The sequence below is a fragment of the Tubulanus polymorphus genome, chromosome 1 (genome assembly GCF_964204645.1).
Source record: "Tubulanus polymorphus chromosome 1, tnTubPoly1.2, whole genome shotgun sequence".
In the NCBI taxonomy this organism is placed as follows: Eukaryota; Metazoa; Nemertea; class Palaeonemertea; order Tubulaniformes; family Tubulanidae; genus Tubulanus; species Tubulanus polymorphus.
Genome location: NC_134025.1, coordinates 14,291,374 through 14,306,911, shown reverse-complemented (window position 1 = coordinate 14,306,911; position 15,538 = coordinate 14,291,374). Strand labels below are relative to the sequence as shown.

At 41.6% G+C, this 15,538-nt stretch overlaps 1 protein-coding gene across 3 annotated transcripts in view; it reads right to left on the bottom strand.

Moving 5' to 3' along the window:
- The window catches only part of LOC141915405 (uncharacterized protein C05D11.1-like), a 184,920-nt gene that overhangs the window by 134,260 nt on the left and 35,122 nt on the right, over positions 1-15,538 (bottom strand). For all 3 annotated transcript variants that reach the window (XM_074806919.1, XM_074806920.1, XM_074806918.1), the window contains exon 3: positions 10,757-10,915. In XM_074806919.1, the coding sequence (XP_074663020.1) occupies positions 10,757-10,915 (159 nt within the window). The remainder of the gene's footprint in view (positions 1-10,756; positions 10,916-15,538) is intronic.

The following is a 15,538-nucleotide window of genomic DNA, read 5'->3' as shown; positions in this document are numbered from 1 at the left end:
GTTGTGTGGAGTAGGAAGTAAATACGGAATTCCGTCTAATTTCCCTTATTTTTGCTGTTTTTTCTGAGTCCTCGGGCCACAAATCTAAATTTGGTTTGATTTAATTAATTTTCTTAAGTTGAAGTAGGCCTAGGCCTATCAATGCGGGCTATTTACAATCTCTGATGGCTATTTTATCTATCAGAGTGTCCGCACATGACATGAAAAGCCTACTCCTGTTTCTCAGAACAATTTCTGCTCACTCCTTTCACCAGAAAAGAAACAGATTTCTCACCTCCACGACAGGAGATCTTACCATTTCGATCAGTTAAGTTATATCCATCAATCAGTGAAAGTAGGAACTACATAAGTGATATTTCGTCGACATCTGGAATGTTTTATTAACTATCTGATCAAACATTAATCAATTTTTCATTTCAGTACCAGTAGGCCTATGTCTCAACCAAACAGTCGTCCTTACAGTGTGGAACTGCCTGACAAGAGGCATGTGGGATTAGTTGGAAGCTCTTTTGAAGAACTAATTTTTCTGCAAAAAGCATACATTTGTCTAGATTAGCCTAGTTCAGAAGGTAGGATTGTGTTTTTCTATCTTATGTCAAAGATTATTAACATAATGCAATGGATGTTATATCACCCATCAGGTTTTTCTTCTCGGTAGATTATATTTGAGCTCAATATATGGATATATTAAGGATCCACTATGATCTCCATATCTTAAGTTATTGGTATTTTATTCTACTTTTCAGCTTGCGAGAGGGCTGGTATATAATAAGTATGTTAATGACGCTGACGCCGGTAAGCCTCGAAATTATACAATATTTTAAGATAACAAACCTTATGATATTTTCAATAATAAACAAATTTATTTTTCAGGTTATCACATGTTGAATATGCTGATTCAGGGACATTATATCAATCGAACGAAAGACATGCGAGGAACACAAGCTCGACTTAAAAATTACAATTTTTGGAACTAAAATTTGTATTTCCGAGTAGTACTTACCCTTTCCTATGGTTTTTGCCAATATTTTCTAAATTTGGATTGATCGCCAATGGTTTTTCTATATGACCCGGCCCTGCGGTATTGCATTTAGCCACCGGAGAAATCCGCCATCTTTTTACGTCATAGCAGACCCAAAAAAAGCAGCTATGCGGGGCAGGTGGGCGGGATTCCCACCATAGGAAAGGGTAAGTACTACTCGGATATACAAATTTTAGTTCCAAAAATTGTAATATTTCCGTCGAGTCCTTTACCCTTTCCTATGGTTTTTGCTAGACTACCCTAGCACAAGGATGGTGGGAAAGGTAGATAGAAAAACCACCGCTCAAACGCAAGGTAAGAGGGAAAAAAGAGAGCACTTACCCAAGCACGGAATGGAGCACTGTAGCACAGGGAAGACCGGTTCAGGGCCCCCCCGAATTTTGCGAAATTAATACTTGCGGATATGAGCCCAAACTATGTATATGGATACACCCCCTGTGATCCTGATAATGCAACATAAATATTCTACGCTAAAGGGTCCGATCAGAAAGAACGGACACCTTGAGCCATAACAACAGGACCGAGTGAAGCTAATGAGCCTAACTGGCCTGAAACATCCCATAAATAAAATGACGTGAATGTCGATGGAGAATTCCAAAAGGCGGCCCGACAGACTTCCTCCAACGGAGCACCTGAAAAGGCTGCGCAAGAAGTAGCCATAGACCTCACTTGATGAGAAACCACTCCCTCCGAGGAAAGATTCTCCTTCAATAAAATGTCCTGGATCAGTGAAGAGACCCATCAGGCCACTATCTCCCGAGAAATATCACCCTTCAGGTGATCCAGCATCGGAATAAATAACCGCTCCCACGAACCCCTTCGTGGAGAAGAGCGATCTAAACAGAAACACAACGCCCGCACAGGACATAATGTCCTGTCCGGAAGACCCGGTTCCACTCGATGTTTTAGGGCTTCAATTCGCCATTGACGACCAACCGAGCCTGGTCGTTAGTTCTTTGCCAAAAACTCCAAAGCAGGCCGCAGCGAAACAAATTCCTTCGCTGGCCCGAAGACAATATGACCTTGTCGCACTGAAAGCGCATGAATCTCAAAGCATTTACGGGCCGAGCAAGCCATGAACAGCAAAAATAGTCTTTTTTGACAAATTCGCAAATGATGCTGCGGCAAGAGGTTCAAATGGAGCCTCCATCAATTTCTTCAAAATTACAGACAGATCCCATGGTGGAACTATCCTCGATACCCGAGGCTGGGAAATAGAAAACCCTGGGATATCCGATGATCGCCTGTTACATTTGGCCATCCAGAAGCACGCAATGTATGAGAAATCGCGGAGCGGTAACCTTTAATAGTTATAACCTGCAAACCTTTTACTACAAATAGGTGCAGTAAAAAATCTGCCAATTGAGCTACAGAGGGTGAGCATGGATCAATTTCCCCTGCAGCACACGAATCCGCAAAATGACCCCATTTGGCATCGTAAATGGTACATGTTGATGGCCGCTTTGATCCTCGATAAAGGAGGCAGCCTGTTCTGAAAAGCCAGAAGCTGACAAGGATCGCTGGACAATGGTCAGGCGAGCAGATTTAACCACTGGCTGTTTGGATGATGCCGAAAGTTCCCCTGAGGCAGAAGCATTGGGAAATTCGGAAGAATCCTGGGGTTGTCGCACAGTAGGTTGAGAAGTGGTAGGAACCATTTCTGAGCCGGCCAACATGGTGCTACCAGAACTATGTGCAATTGACGGATCTCTCTATTTGATCCAGCAAGCGCGGGAGGACTGGTGTGGGCGGGAACACATACGCATGCATCCCCGACCAGTCCAGAGAAAAGGCATCGACCCCCACGCTTCCACGTCTAAAAACGGTGAAACAGAGGACACCTCCGATTGAACCGGGTGGCAAACAGATCCAGCAGCGGATTGCCAAACATGTCTTGAACCCGATCGGCTACTTCTTGGTGGAGAACCCATTCTGTCGCAATAGCCTGACCTCGACGAGAAAGAGCATCGGCCATCACGTTCCTTTTCCCTGCTAAATGTGCCACAGTCAGGGACACGCCCTTTGTCTGGCACCAAAGAAGAATTTTGGCCGACAGATCCGTGAGGATTTCTGAGTGAGTGCCCCCTTGATTCTGAAGGTAAGCCCACACTGTTGAATTGTCTGTGGCTAACCAAACGTGGTGGCCCTCCACTCTCCTGTGAAAGAACTTCAGGGCCTCCCACACGGCCAGCATTTCCAGGATTTTTATGTGGTTAGTGGCCTCGTAGCGAGACCATCTCCCGGCTTTGACTCGGTTCTCCAGATGTGCCCCCCATCCTTGGTGACTGGCATCCGTGAATACACGAACTGGAGCCTCTAACGGGGCTAGTGACACCCTGTGCCGAAGATTCGTAGTCGTCGCCCACCAATGAAGATCCGGACTTAGATCGGTTGGAGGTACGGGAATCAAGGTCTCCCAGTTGCCCTTCGACTGAGACCAGAAGGCCTTCCAATATTGTTGCAAGAGCCTACTTCTGAGGCGGCCTAAGGGCACCACCAGACCCATGGAGCTGATGGAGCCTAGAAGCCGTGACCAGTAACGAGCTGTTCTCGGGGTTGTGGACACTCCCGCTACAGCTTCTTGAAGTTTGGCTATCCGAGCCATAGACGGAAAGACTTTGACGATTTGGAGATCGAAGTCCATGCCGAGATAAGTGAACTGTTGGGCCGGCGTCAACTGAGATTTTTCCCTGTTTACGCGAAACCCTAGCTGATGGACTAAGTCCAAGACTCAGGTCATTGCCTCCCGACATTCTAAAGCCGAGTTCGCGACTCTTAACCAGTCGTCGAGGAAAACGAACAGTCGAACACTCCTTGACTGAAGTACCTTCTGAATTGATTTGACCAACTTGGTGAAAACCCACGGGGCCGTACTGAAGCCAAATGGAAGAGACCTGAATTGGAACTGGCGGCCTTTCCACTTTATCCTGATAAATCGCCGAGATTTTGGGTGAATTGAAACCTGAAAGTAAGCATCTTTCAGGTCCAATGAAGCCGCCCATTGACCCGGACGGAGCCCCTGAATCACGTCCTTGGGTTTAGTCATCCGGAACCTTGGATGTCTAGATGCCGATTGAGGGATGACAGATCTATCACCATCCGTTGACCCCCTGTGGCCTTTGGTACCATGAATATTCGAGAAAACCAGCCGGGAGAAGTTTCGTTTCAAACTGGTTCTGTCGCTCCCTTCTCGGCCAATTCCTTGAAAGCCGGAGAGATTAAAGCCTCCTGACCTGGTTTTGGCCCCCTGTGGCCTTTGGTACCATGAATATTCGAGAAAACCAGCCGGGAGAAGTTTCGTTTCAAACTGGTTCTGTTGCTCCCTTCTCGGCCAATTCCTTGAAAGCCGGAGAGATTAAAGCCTCCTGACCTGGTTTTGGCCGCATGTCGGGAGGTGACCTCGTCAAGCGCGGTCGCCTTAGGAAACGTAGACGGTAGCCACGAGAGACGACCCGGGAGGGCCAACCGTCTCCGAAGAGGTCGGACCAGTGGGTAACTGCCTGCTGCAGACAACCTCCCACTGGTCCCGAGAATTCATTTCGAGTTTTTCCGAAAGGAAGAGCCCCTTTTTGGGGCCTTCCCCATGCGTCGATACGAACCGGAACTGTTACGACTGGACGAGGCTTGACACGATTGTTGAAGTTGCGCGCTAGTTCTCCAACCGGCATCCGTAGCCGCCTGAGAAAGCGCTGAAGTTTGAGTTGGTCCTGTTTGCGTCCGTGCTGAACCTTGCGCTGCCGGCGTCGGACCAGAACGCTTTTTCCACGGAGTTCGGATGTTGGACTTGGTATGGGGCCCAAATCTTCCTCAGCTTGGCGGAAACAGGAGCGCACCAACCGGAGAAGAGACGTTAAGACGTCCCCAATGGAGCACTCAGCAAAGCATTGGACACCATATCCAGTAGACAAGCTTTGGAACTGGAGTCCATAACTGACTGACGGGAGGCTAACACAAGACTAGCCTGACCCCGAACCGACAATGGAATTACATGTGAAACAGACCGAGCCAAATATTGGATAATCCGGTCCATTCCCTCCAGTTTTAGGGCGACTGACTCTGGGTCGGAGCCCGCATGAACGGCGGCGAGAGTCTCGCGAAGCTCACCCGTCAACACTTTAAGTGCCATATCCTGAAACGAACCAACCCTGGTAAGTTTGTCCAGGATTGACGTCATGGCCACCAAACCGGACTTAGGCAAACGAATACCCGACTGTGCTGAAACAGTATCCGGGTATAATCAGCATCCCAAGTTTGAAAGCAACTTGCTGTGGATGACAAAATCCTGAAATTCGAACCCTGCAACGGTCGTACTCGAAATGGGACCGGTTGAGAAAAATGTGATTAGAGTTGGAGAGACAGTTATATGTTATTCAGCGGATGCCAGGTGTATGTTATGCTAGTATGATTGAGTTGGGAAGGAAGATTGGTATGGTAACAGAGTCTGGGTCTGCGATAGGATTGTTGTCTAAAGAAAAGTTGAAGCTTCTGCATTGTCTTGCATCAAGTGAGAAAGATCGGCAGTTACTCACTTATGCTGCAACTGCAAACATATCAGCTTGTCAAGCAAGGAAGATTTATGGTTTGAATACTTCAGAACTGCACAAGAAAGTTGCTGATAATATAGAGAAAATGAAAGGGATATACTCGGCATACAGTGAACTGACTGAGACTCAGGATAAGTTACTACTAAAATCATGGACTGGTAGAACAGGCTGCAGAGAAACGTTCTGACAGTGATTGTGAAAAGAGTGATTGCACAATATTGGATAGTGATTCTAGCGATTCAGAAGGTGAACCATTACCAATTGATTCATCATCATCTGAGGAGGATAACCAAGAAGATCTGACTGAAATTGGTAATGGTCAGGATCCGCAATTTCTAACTGTTATAAGGAAGAAAAGAGAAAAATTGAAGCAGAAAAAGAAAAGGTTGATAAGACAATTAGACAAATAGCTGAGGAGAGGCGCATGCAGCGTCGTGTGAATACAACTACTAAAGTCATTTTACAAAGACACCCTGATATAGGCAAAGAGTTGGAGCGAATTGTTAGGAATGCCGGGGTTGGTGCTGATAAGTGGCGCTCCTCAAGTTCATGTCGAGATTGAGGGAAGCCATAAGTAAAGAAATTGGAGAAACGATTAGCCATGGCACTTTAGTTCAACTTTGCATGCCACGAAACAAACGATTCCCATCGTCTAAGAGATATAAAGGAGTTGATGATTGATGTTAAGATAAACATAGATGAACGATGGTCCAACGCTTTGTATAGAGGATTGAATAGTCTTCAAGAAACGAACAACAGTAACATAATGTACATAAATAGAGACGATGCTGCTGGTTTCAGGTTAAATACGTTAACATGTGCCAACAAATTCAAAACATTAATGGTTAAAGGAAGTGAAGACATCGCCACAAGAACTGACTTTACAACTAAAGATACTGCACAACTCCAGGTAACAAGTTACCATTTCACAGGCTCAAAGACCACAAAAGAAGATTATGCTGGTATTGTGAAGGCGAATCGTCTGACTGTGAAATGTCCCTCTCAGCATGCCCAAGACATTAGAATGTTGACTGAAATGCCAGAGCTTAAACATGTGTTTTTCAAACCAGATGGGCAAATGCGCCTCATCGATTCAATACGTGTTGATGGTGGTGGAGACGAGAATCCTGATTTCAATGAACAGCAATTTATATGGACTGAATGGCACGTAGAGATGGGAAAACTGGCCACATTTGTTACGACACGATATAGCGGAGGCAGCTACCTCAATTAAGTGGAGCACCTGAATGGCCAACTCAGCAGAGCCCACGCTAATCTATTCATACCCTCCAACCCACTTGGCTCGAATAAAGATGAGTTTTGAGCATTGGACGAGGAAAAAGTCTGTTCAATTCTGAATGCGGCTATAGATATATATATATATATCTCGGTGTAATGGTACTCTATTTAAAGACAACACTATAAAACTCTACAAGGCCCGAAAGAATAACGATTTCATGGAGAGAAGGCCGATCATGCTCCAATATCTGAAGTTAACTGAGCAAGGAAGGGCAAATTTTGCAACATCATTCTCTGAAGACGACAGGGTAACCAAGTGGCTGAAACATTGTGATGATGTATTGAAAGTTCAGTCGACGCATGAAGTCTATCATGAAGTAAAATACGTGTTTGGTCTAGTCTGCTGTTTTCAGGCTGGCTGTCCTCATCCCCTATGTATGAAAAGGATTGGTGACAAAATAACGAATTACAGATGGTTTGAAACTGGACCAACTCTAGACTTCTTTCCTTGGCCATCCATCGATACAAATAGATCAAGAGAGGAATGCAGGGACTGTACTGAATGTTATAGGCATTTTAGGACATACAGTGATCTGTTAGTACTTCACAATGAGGGTAGCAATATGGTTCCATATACTCATTTGAATCATTGAAATTGATTGCCTATCCAAAATATTGTGTCCTTCTCCGGCAAAAGTTTTGTTTTACTATAAACATTTAGTTGAAGTGCATAAGTCTAGGAGGGGAGCTGAGAGAGCGGTAGCCACGAGGGCTGCACGCGCTGCTGATAATGTTAAATAGATATTCAGATGTACAGTAGACTCCGTCCAAACCGGTACCGTTCAATTCAGTAAAATAAAAATACATTTTCCGTTTGCTACATTGATTTTTGCGCTTCATTAAACCGTTGAAAAATGAAAGTACCAATTGTACCGGTTTAGGCGGAGTCTTCTGTACTTGGTAGACTTTGATACATCAATTCAAATTTAAACTATTTGTCTACTTTCAGTTATGGGTATGAAGAGAATTAAAACTACGTGTGAATACTGCAGAGTTGATCTCAGGGAATGAGATATATCTATCATGTGTATGACTTTATACCTAAATGGAAGTTGTACAAATTCAGCTAATTGCCTGTTGTCTGTGTCCTACCCATGTGCCTTCTTTACACCATCATTTTAATCTTGAAATTAGGCATTCCAGTGCTTTTAGATAATTTAGAATGATAAATTGTTAGAATCCTAAAGAAAGAATTTATACCTGGAAAATTTTGATCGTCCTGCCATAATTTGTGTTAGTGCTGATCGTTTTGGGGTGGGTGCAGACAACAGACTGAGCTCCATAAACTAGGTTAAGTCTAATTATAGTCAGTATTCATGTTTGTTACGATTCCCCAGTTGTCCATTTTGTTGTTCATTGTGGATAAAAGGCAACTTTGGAAACACTAACGGAATATTCAGTGTATGCAGGTCTGAGTGTATTTCTCTTGCCTCAGTATTGTCAATCTATCCACACCAGAACAACTACAAAGTAGACAAATGGGGGAATTGAGCGGTTTTTAGATAGAAGGGTTCCTTCTCTAATTTTCTATTTCTTTTACCTCAATATGTTTATGTCAGAATATCTAAGCTACATTAGGGCTTAGGAAATTGGCTTGTTATAGTAGTCTGTCCCTACTATATGCATTTAAAACTGTACACTCACCACTGCTGTTTTTGTTATCGATTTAACTCGTACTGTATATTCTATACAAATTTTATTACTTGGCCGGCCTAGTTATTTCTAGATAGTGGAGGCCGTATCATTCCTGTCCATGTACTTTGTTTATGTACAGAAAACTGTATCAAGGGTTGAAAATCCATTTTTTATTCTTAATAAAGTTAATTCATACTGTACCTACCTGTGTCTAACATTTTATTATTATTCTTCTCATCTGTCAAAAATCCCCAGGACAATTCTATAGGAAAATTCAATGCCCGATTTCAGATTTTATGATATTTGCTGGCTTTTTTTAATTTTCATGGAACGTGTGGATTCATCACGTGCCATCGGTTCGGAACCTCTGCTTCTGCTCCATGTATGGCGACTGGTTCTAAGTGACTGAACTGCTGGCAAGTGACGACGCATCTGTAGAATTTTGCCATTATTCCCTCCCCCTTCTATCTGACTGGGGACAGACATGCTTTCTTGCTCTTGGCTTTTTAGAATTTGAAGCAGAAAGGAAGAGGCAGGTTGTTTATCATGGATCTCAATTGGTTTCATGCATAAAAAGTGGACATGTATTTTACAGAAAAAGCAAAGCATAAGGCATGGTGGGGTTATAATGGCAAAAGAAAGGCAGCACACAACACACTATAACACCAAGATGTTTTTAGAATTTGAAATAAAACTTATTGCGATAAGATGTCGTTACCCGATATTGGATGGGTGATACTCTGTCGAATAATGTTTAAAATAGTGGTGTTCTGATGTCGAATCCTGACATCAAGGAAATAAAAATAGTGTCGATGTCCTGACTAGGGGGGTACAGGATTGTCATTGACCGCTGCACAAGTGATGTAGTCATCCACATATTAATATACCTTGTAAAATAAATATATCCAAAAGAATTATTGATAGATTATTCAAAAATCTTTTTAATATTATTGTGATCAACTTTTATCAGCATTCAACCCAATATATATATATATATATATACCGTAAAAACCGGCGTATAAGTCTACGTGGCGTATAAGTCGAGGTCGATTTTTAGACCTACATTTTATGATTTTAACATATATCCGGCTTATAAGTCGAGTCCCTTCTCTTAGAAGAACAATTACTAGTATCATTGTATTGAATAGTTTGTTTTGATAACGATGTGTGCCTTCACACACGCCGCCACGCGTCAGCCTGATTGCTGCTGTGTGTTAATAAATAGACTGTTACACACACTCAGGTATAATACACTACCATACAGTGATACAGTAGTGTGAGTCACATGCTATATATAGCCTAATGTATCAAGCGCTGCTATGAGCGCGCATATATGAATACATCGTTTTAAATGAAGCTGTGTCAAAATGAAAGAAGTTTTTTTTCATTAAATAACTTTATTTATCATGAATAATTATTCAAACTGTTATAGCACTGTTATAGTCTTTTTTGTCTGGTAGAATCAATATTTCTTTGAACCTGAAAATACTTCGTAGAAAACTGTACTCAGCGTATAAGTCGAGGTCAATAATTTACTGGTAAAATCAAGGGTTAAAAACTCGACTTATACGCCGGTTTTTACGGTATATATATATATATATATATATATATATATATATATATATATATATATATATATATATATATATATATATATATATATATATATATATGAATGAAATATGTTTCATTCACAATGTGATCTGAAGTCATCACATTTTCATGTATTGAGCACTCCCTGGTGACCACATGGAATATCAAGGATGGGACCTTGAAACTTTGCACAGGGCCTATAACTACTATCCACCAACTACATATCTGAAACACATTTTCATTATCAAATCTGCTTCATTTAGAAGTTTATCTAACATCATTTTTTTCATGTATTAAGCATCCAAGAGACAAATATGGCCGCCATCTTGGATCCAATCACAAAATAAAAAGCTCAATAACAACTACATATTCAGACAATGTGTACAGTTACAAGAGAGAGTCGGTAGTTTAGAAGATCTCCGGACAAGATTGTGTCCACGGACGGACGACGGACAACCTGACTCCAGTATACCCTCCCTACACTTCGTTACGGGGTATAACAACTTGATTCCGTCTTCGGATGAACGGATGGATGGCGAAAGGAAAGTGAACACAATAGCCTACAGGGCTAAAAATTATCATATACTAAAAATATTCACTGCTTTCCTTAGTACTACAGAATCTATTAAGTTAATTAACTCACCGTCAGGGTAGGGTAGAGAATATGGTCTAAGTAAACTGGCATTAATTGCAGAAAACCTTCACTACCAGCATTCGTCATAGTGTAACATGTATGATCTGTGTCAGTCCAGGCATTGGTTCCAGAAGCTAGACATCGATTGGCCAACAAGTCAAGCACACCCTGGTTAGGAAAACAGAAATAAATCACCTTATTTGCTTTAGATTAAGAACGCAAAAAATACCCTCAATCAAAATCTAATTTTCATGTACGCATTACAAATGATATATCAATGAAATATACATTACATATAACCCACAACAATATAATGATGCACTAAAACAAAATTTGATTTGTGCTGATCCAAAAATGATAACAAAAGGACTTCAAAGTCCTGAGGTTCAAAGAAGCAAAGTCCGATGTATAGATTATAAACTACATAAAAGAAAGGCAAATTATGAAAAGAAATTGATATTCCATTAGAGAAATTTGTTTTAAAAAATTCAATTTGTTTTTCGTTTGCATTACGCACGTGGTAATGTTACTGTTTACATCTGACATCATCAATAAAATGAGGCGCGCAGCTGAGTCTGCCTGTCTATCAACGTATTGGTTGACACAAACAATGTGCTTACTTGAAAAACTATGCAGTGTATCAATCTGGAATTTTCAGCACAATATCCGATGCTAAATACCTTACTTTAAAGGTTTATTTGGTGTAAATCAGATCACAAATATTTCTAAAATTTTGTTCTTAACTTTTGAAATGCAAGCCAGTGTCGGCATTAACGTGTGTATGGCTGTACCTACACGCGTACTTACGCTAACAGGCTCAGCATTGATGGTGTATTTATGCGCAGGTAGATGTAATGATTTGTATTAACCGCTAAATTGGCGTTCATTACGCATGATCTAAAACGAGAGCCCCAAGGGGCACTATGGCCAGCCTGTCAGCTTTTCATATAATGGCAAATGATGATGCATTCTGTGGGTTAAATTTTTCAAAATACACTCCCAGCTCAGAGTCAATATCTAATAATTTACACAATACAATCGTAGAATACAAAAGTAGCACAGACAGCGACTGGATCTGGCAGGAACAAATACCTCAAATAAATCTTTTCCCTTGGTCTTATTGACTTTAACCCTTTCAATCCCACTACTGTATGGCATACGGTACAAATTGACAAGCTACCATACCCGTACCGTATGTGATACGGTATCGCTTTACCCTCCTTCTAGAAGCGCATTTCTATCAGTATCAGCCGGTGCTGCCATCTGCATAAAATCTAAGATGGCAGCAACCAGGAAACAAAAATTTTCGCTGAATGAAACGGTCCAGCAGCTGTTAAATGACGCGGACAGTGATGCTGATGACTTGGATTTTGGGGCTAAATCTGAAACTGAGAATGAATACGACAGCAGTAGTTCAGACGGTAAGACATTTTCATAAAATAGGTTTAGTGCCAGCAATGATTTCGATGATGATGAAAATGAAATCAGTGACAATTTTTTAGACTCTGTTGATCTGGTTGCCATGGCAACGGACGCTTATGACAAAAACGCGGTCCTTTTCCTGTTGTGCGTGCTCATGCTCCAAGTCCTCAACGCCGTGCAGTCGACCAGCTTTCTGCCCACGATATAAGTGACAGCGATTCAAATCCTGCCAGTGATAACAATAACGATGGCTTGAATTTAGGCCAAGGAGATGGGCATGCAGGTATTGTAAATCATGGTGGTGGTCGCCATGCAAATGTTGCAAATCACGGTGGCCGTGGGCAAGGTGTAAATCGCGGTGGCCGTGCAAATGTTGAAAATCGCGGTGGCCGTGGGCAAGGTGTAAATCGTGGTGGCCATGGAAATGTAAATCGCACTCCCCGCAGGCGTCGCGGACGAAATTCTGTATATCGCGGACAAGATAATGGGCGTAGAAATGTTCCACTATGGAACTGGCAAAGAATCGACAATGCAGCATAATACACAGGCCCAAAACCGTTGCCATTTACAGGAATAGAAAGACTAAAAAACGTACAAATAATGATCCAAAAGCAATTGATTTTTTCCAGTTGTTCGTTACGATACGCAACCGATACGCAGCCCAGTATCAAGCCCGATACCAGATGAAGATTGATAATGGGGAATACCAAATTCAATGGACTGATGTTGACCGAAATGAATGAAAACATTTTTGGGATTACATTTCCTGATGGGCATACACCATTTGCCACGTATTCACATGCATTGGAGTCAAGATGAGTTATACCATAGTCCGATCTACAGCCAGTGCATGACGAGAAATAGGTTTCAGGCCATTTTACGTTTCTTGCACTTTGCGAACAATGACAATATGCCAGATATAAATGAGGCGAACAAAGATCGGCTTTTCAAGGTACGCCCTTTGATTGAACTAGTGCGGCAGAAATTTATGGCCGTGTATGAACCTGGTGAAAGTTTGTGTTGATGAATCTCTCATGCTCTATAAGGGCCGCGTTGTGTTCAAACAATTTATCAAGACCAAGAGAGCTAGATTTGGGGTAAAACTGTATAAACTGTGTTCAGCAGCTGGCTATAACCTGCTGATTTCTGCGGCTAAGCCAATCATAGAGGAGTCTGCTTTCTGATTGGCTTTTCAAAACCGATATTTTTGCGATCAGATATTCGCGAAAAAGCTCATATAAATTTTAACGAGGCCCTCTTTCAAAATTCAGCTACGTAGAGTTTGGAGAATGGATAATGCTTTAATGAATGATCTGTATGAATATATGCCCAGTTGCACATTCAAAGAGCCTTTGCTCTTGAAACCATGTCATTTAAATTCGCTCCATTTGTATAGTAATAGGCTCAGCCTATGGCTGGTCTAATAAATGTGTTCAGTGAGGAATTTGCACTCAGAAACAAAAAATGCTCAGGCTATTTTTACGATGCCGTAAACGGACGACACTAGCTATATTTACGACGTTTCATTCTGATTGGCTAATTCACGTTGCGCATGCGCACTAGGGTGCGCGACTTAGAAAAATCAAGGCAAGTGTGGAGAATCGAGTTAGGAAAAATAGGGCGGATAGAGCGAGACTCTAACCCGGGCCAGTTAATTACTAGTGCAGAATAATACCACTAGACCACCGAGCTCGTTGGAAACCGGTCGAATATTTTAACTAAATATAGCCTCACCTTACCCTAATCCTAGCCCTAATAATGTAGGGGGTTAGCGAAACTAGTCGGAATGGCTTTAGAATGGCTTAAAAGTGGCCCACGTGAATATATAGAGTGAAATTCGGGTGGGAAATAAGTTGCCCTGGCTAACCCTGCGGTACGCGTTTTGGCCTCTCAGACCGTCGACATAATTGGCCATAACTCGAAAACTACTGGGGTTATAACGTTCCTATCACGTTTAAAATGAGTAAGGGGGCGTTCTACAGTGTCCCGTTTACAGAAATGGATTATCTCTAATACTTTTCGAGTTATGTTCACTTTTATATAAAGGGGTTCCAAAAGCCACGGGTCGTTCTTGAGGGGGGATTTACGCCAAAATTTGTGGGTGAAAGTTTGAGTTGCATTGTGGAGCACACAACAATTACCTAGGGGAACCCTAAAAATTTGGTTTGGATTTCTGGCGCACGTTATGGCCCGTCATATGCAGTCAACTACGGATTTCACTCGAATTTCCCGATATCTGAGTTACATGTTCAACTCAAAATAATTTTTTATTTCTCTACAGAATGTCAAAAACCGAGAATAAAAGTGGCTCTTAGATGGAGATACGTCTTTTGAAAAAAAACGAAATCAAAATATCTCTACCGGATCAAAAGTTATTCGAGTTTTACGTTGTGGCAAGTGAGGTACGGAGCTTCCAGAGGCCAACATTTTTCTAAAAGGTGGCGCTTTTGCGTTAGAATCAAATGAATCAACATTTATGATTCTTCTATCTAACTAACCCCAGGGGTTATTGGAAGTAGAAATGAATTTTAGGGCATAATTTCAGCCTGGGGTCGAATTTTGAATCACAAAAACGTTTGTAACTTTTTTATTTTTTGGAATTATCTTTAAAACTTGGTTTCAAATTAAAGCTTATAACATCGTTAAAACGTTGCACAAAACTAATCTGGTCTAACCCTATTTGTTAAGTAATTATCGCAATTTTATGAAAATGACTAGGGTACCAAAAGCCATCAATGCTTTGTCAAATATTCAAACCCTCATAACTACTTCCGGTTTTGAGATTAACTCGTTTTCTAAACGTAATTCGACTCTTTTTCATGTTCTTAAGTCATCCGATGGTTAAAAGCTTTTTCAAAGTCCATTTTTTCAGTTAGTTCACTTTAAAGTCTAGGGGGCCCTGCTACCAAACAGGAAGTTGCGCATTCGTTTTTCGAGTTTGTCCAGTTACACAAGACCCTAATTTATCTGCCTACCAAGTGTCAAGGCCCTAGCATTCCTAATAAAGTAATGGGAGACATTCAAATATGGTCGCTCAAATTTGTCGTTTTTCGGCTATTTTTTTACACTAAATCGACTAACAAAGCGCCCCCTATGCACGAATATACACGAATTTTACATTAAATGATCAGGCCATTATCGTCTTTAAGGAAATACTGTTTATGGAATTTTATTTTAATGTTTAAAGTTTCTAAGTAAAAAAATGTCTCCGTTTGTTGCACTTTTTTGTCAATTTTTGCAGGGGGCACCACGAGTTATCTGACTCATTGACAATGCCTTTTCAAAGGTTGTACACTTGCCTAAGGGTCTCTTCTATCTGCCTGAGATCTCCTATCTCACGCCACTACGAGCATCCTTAAGGGAATTACA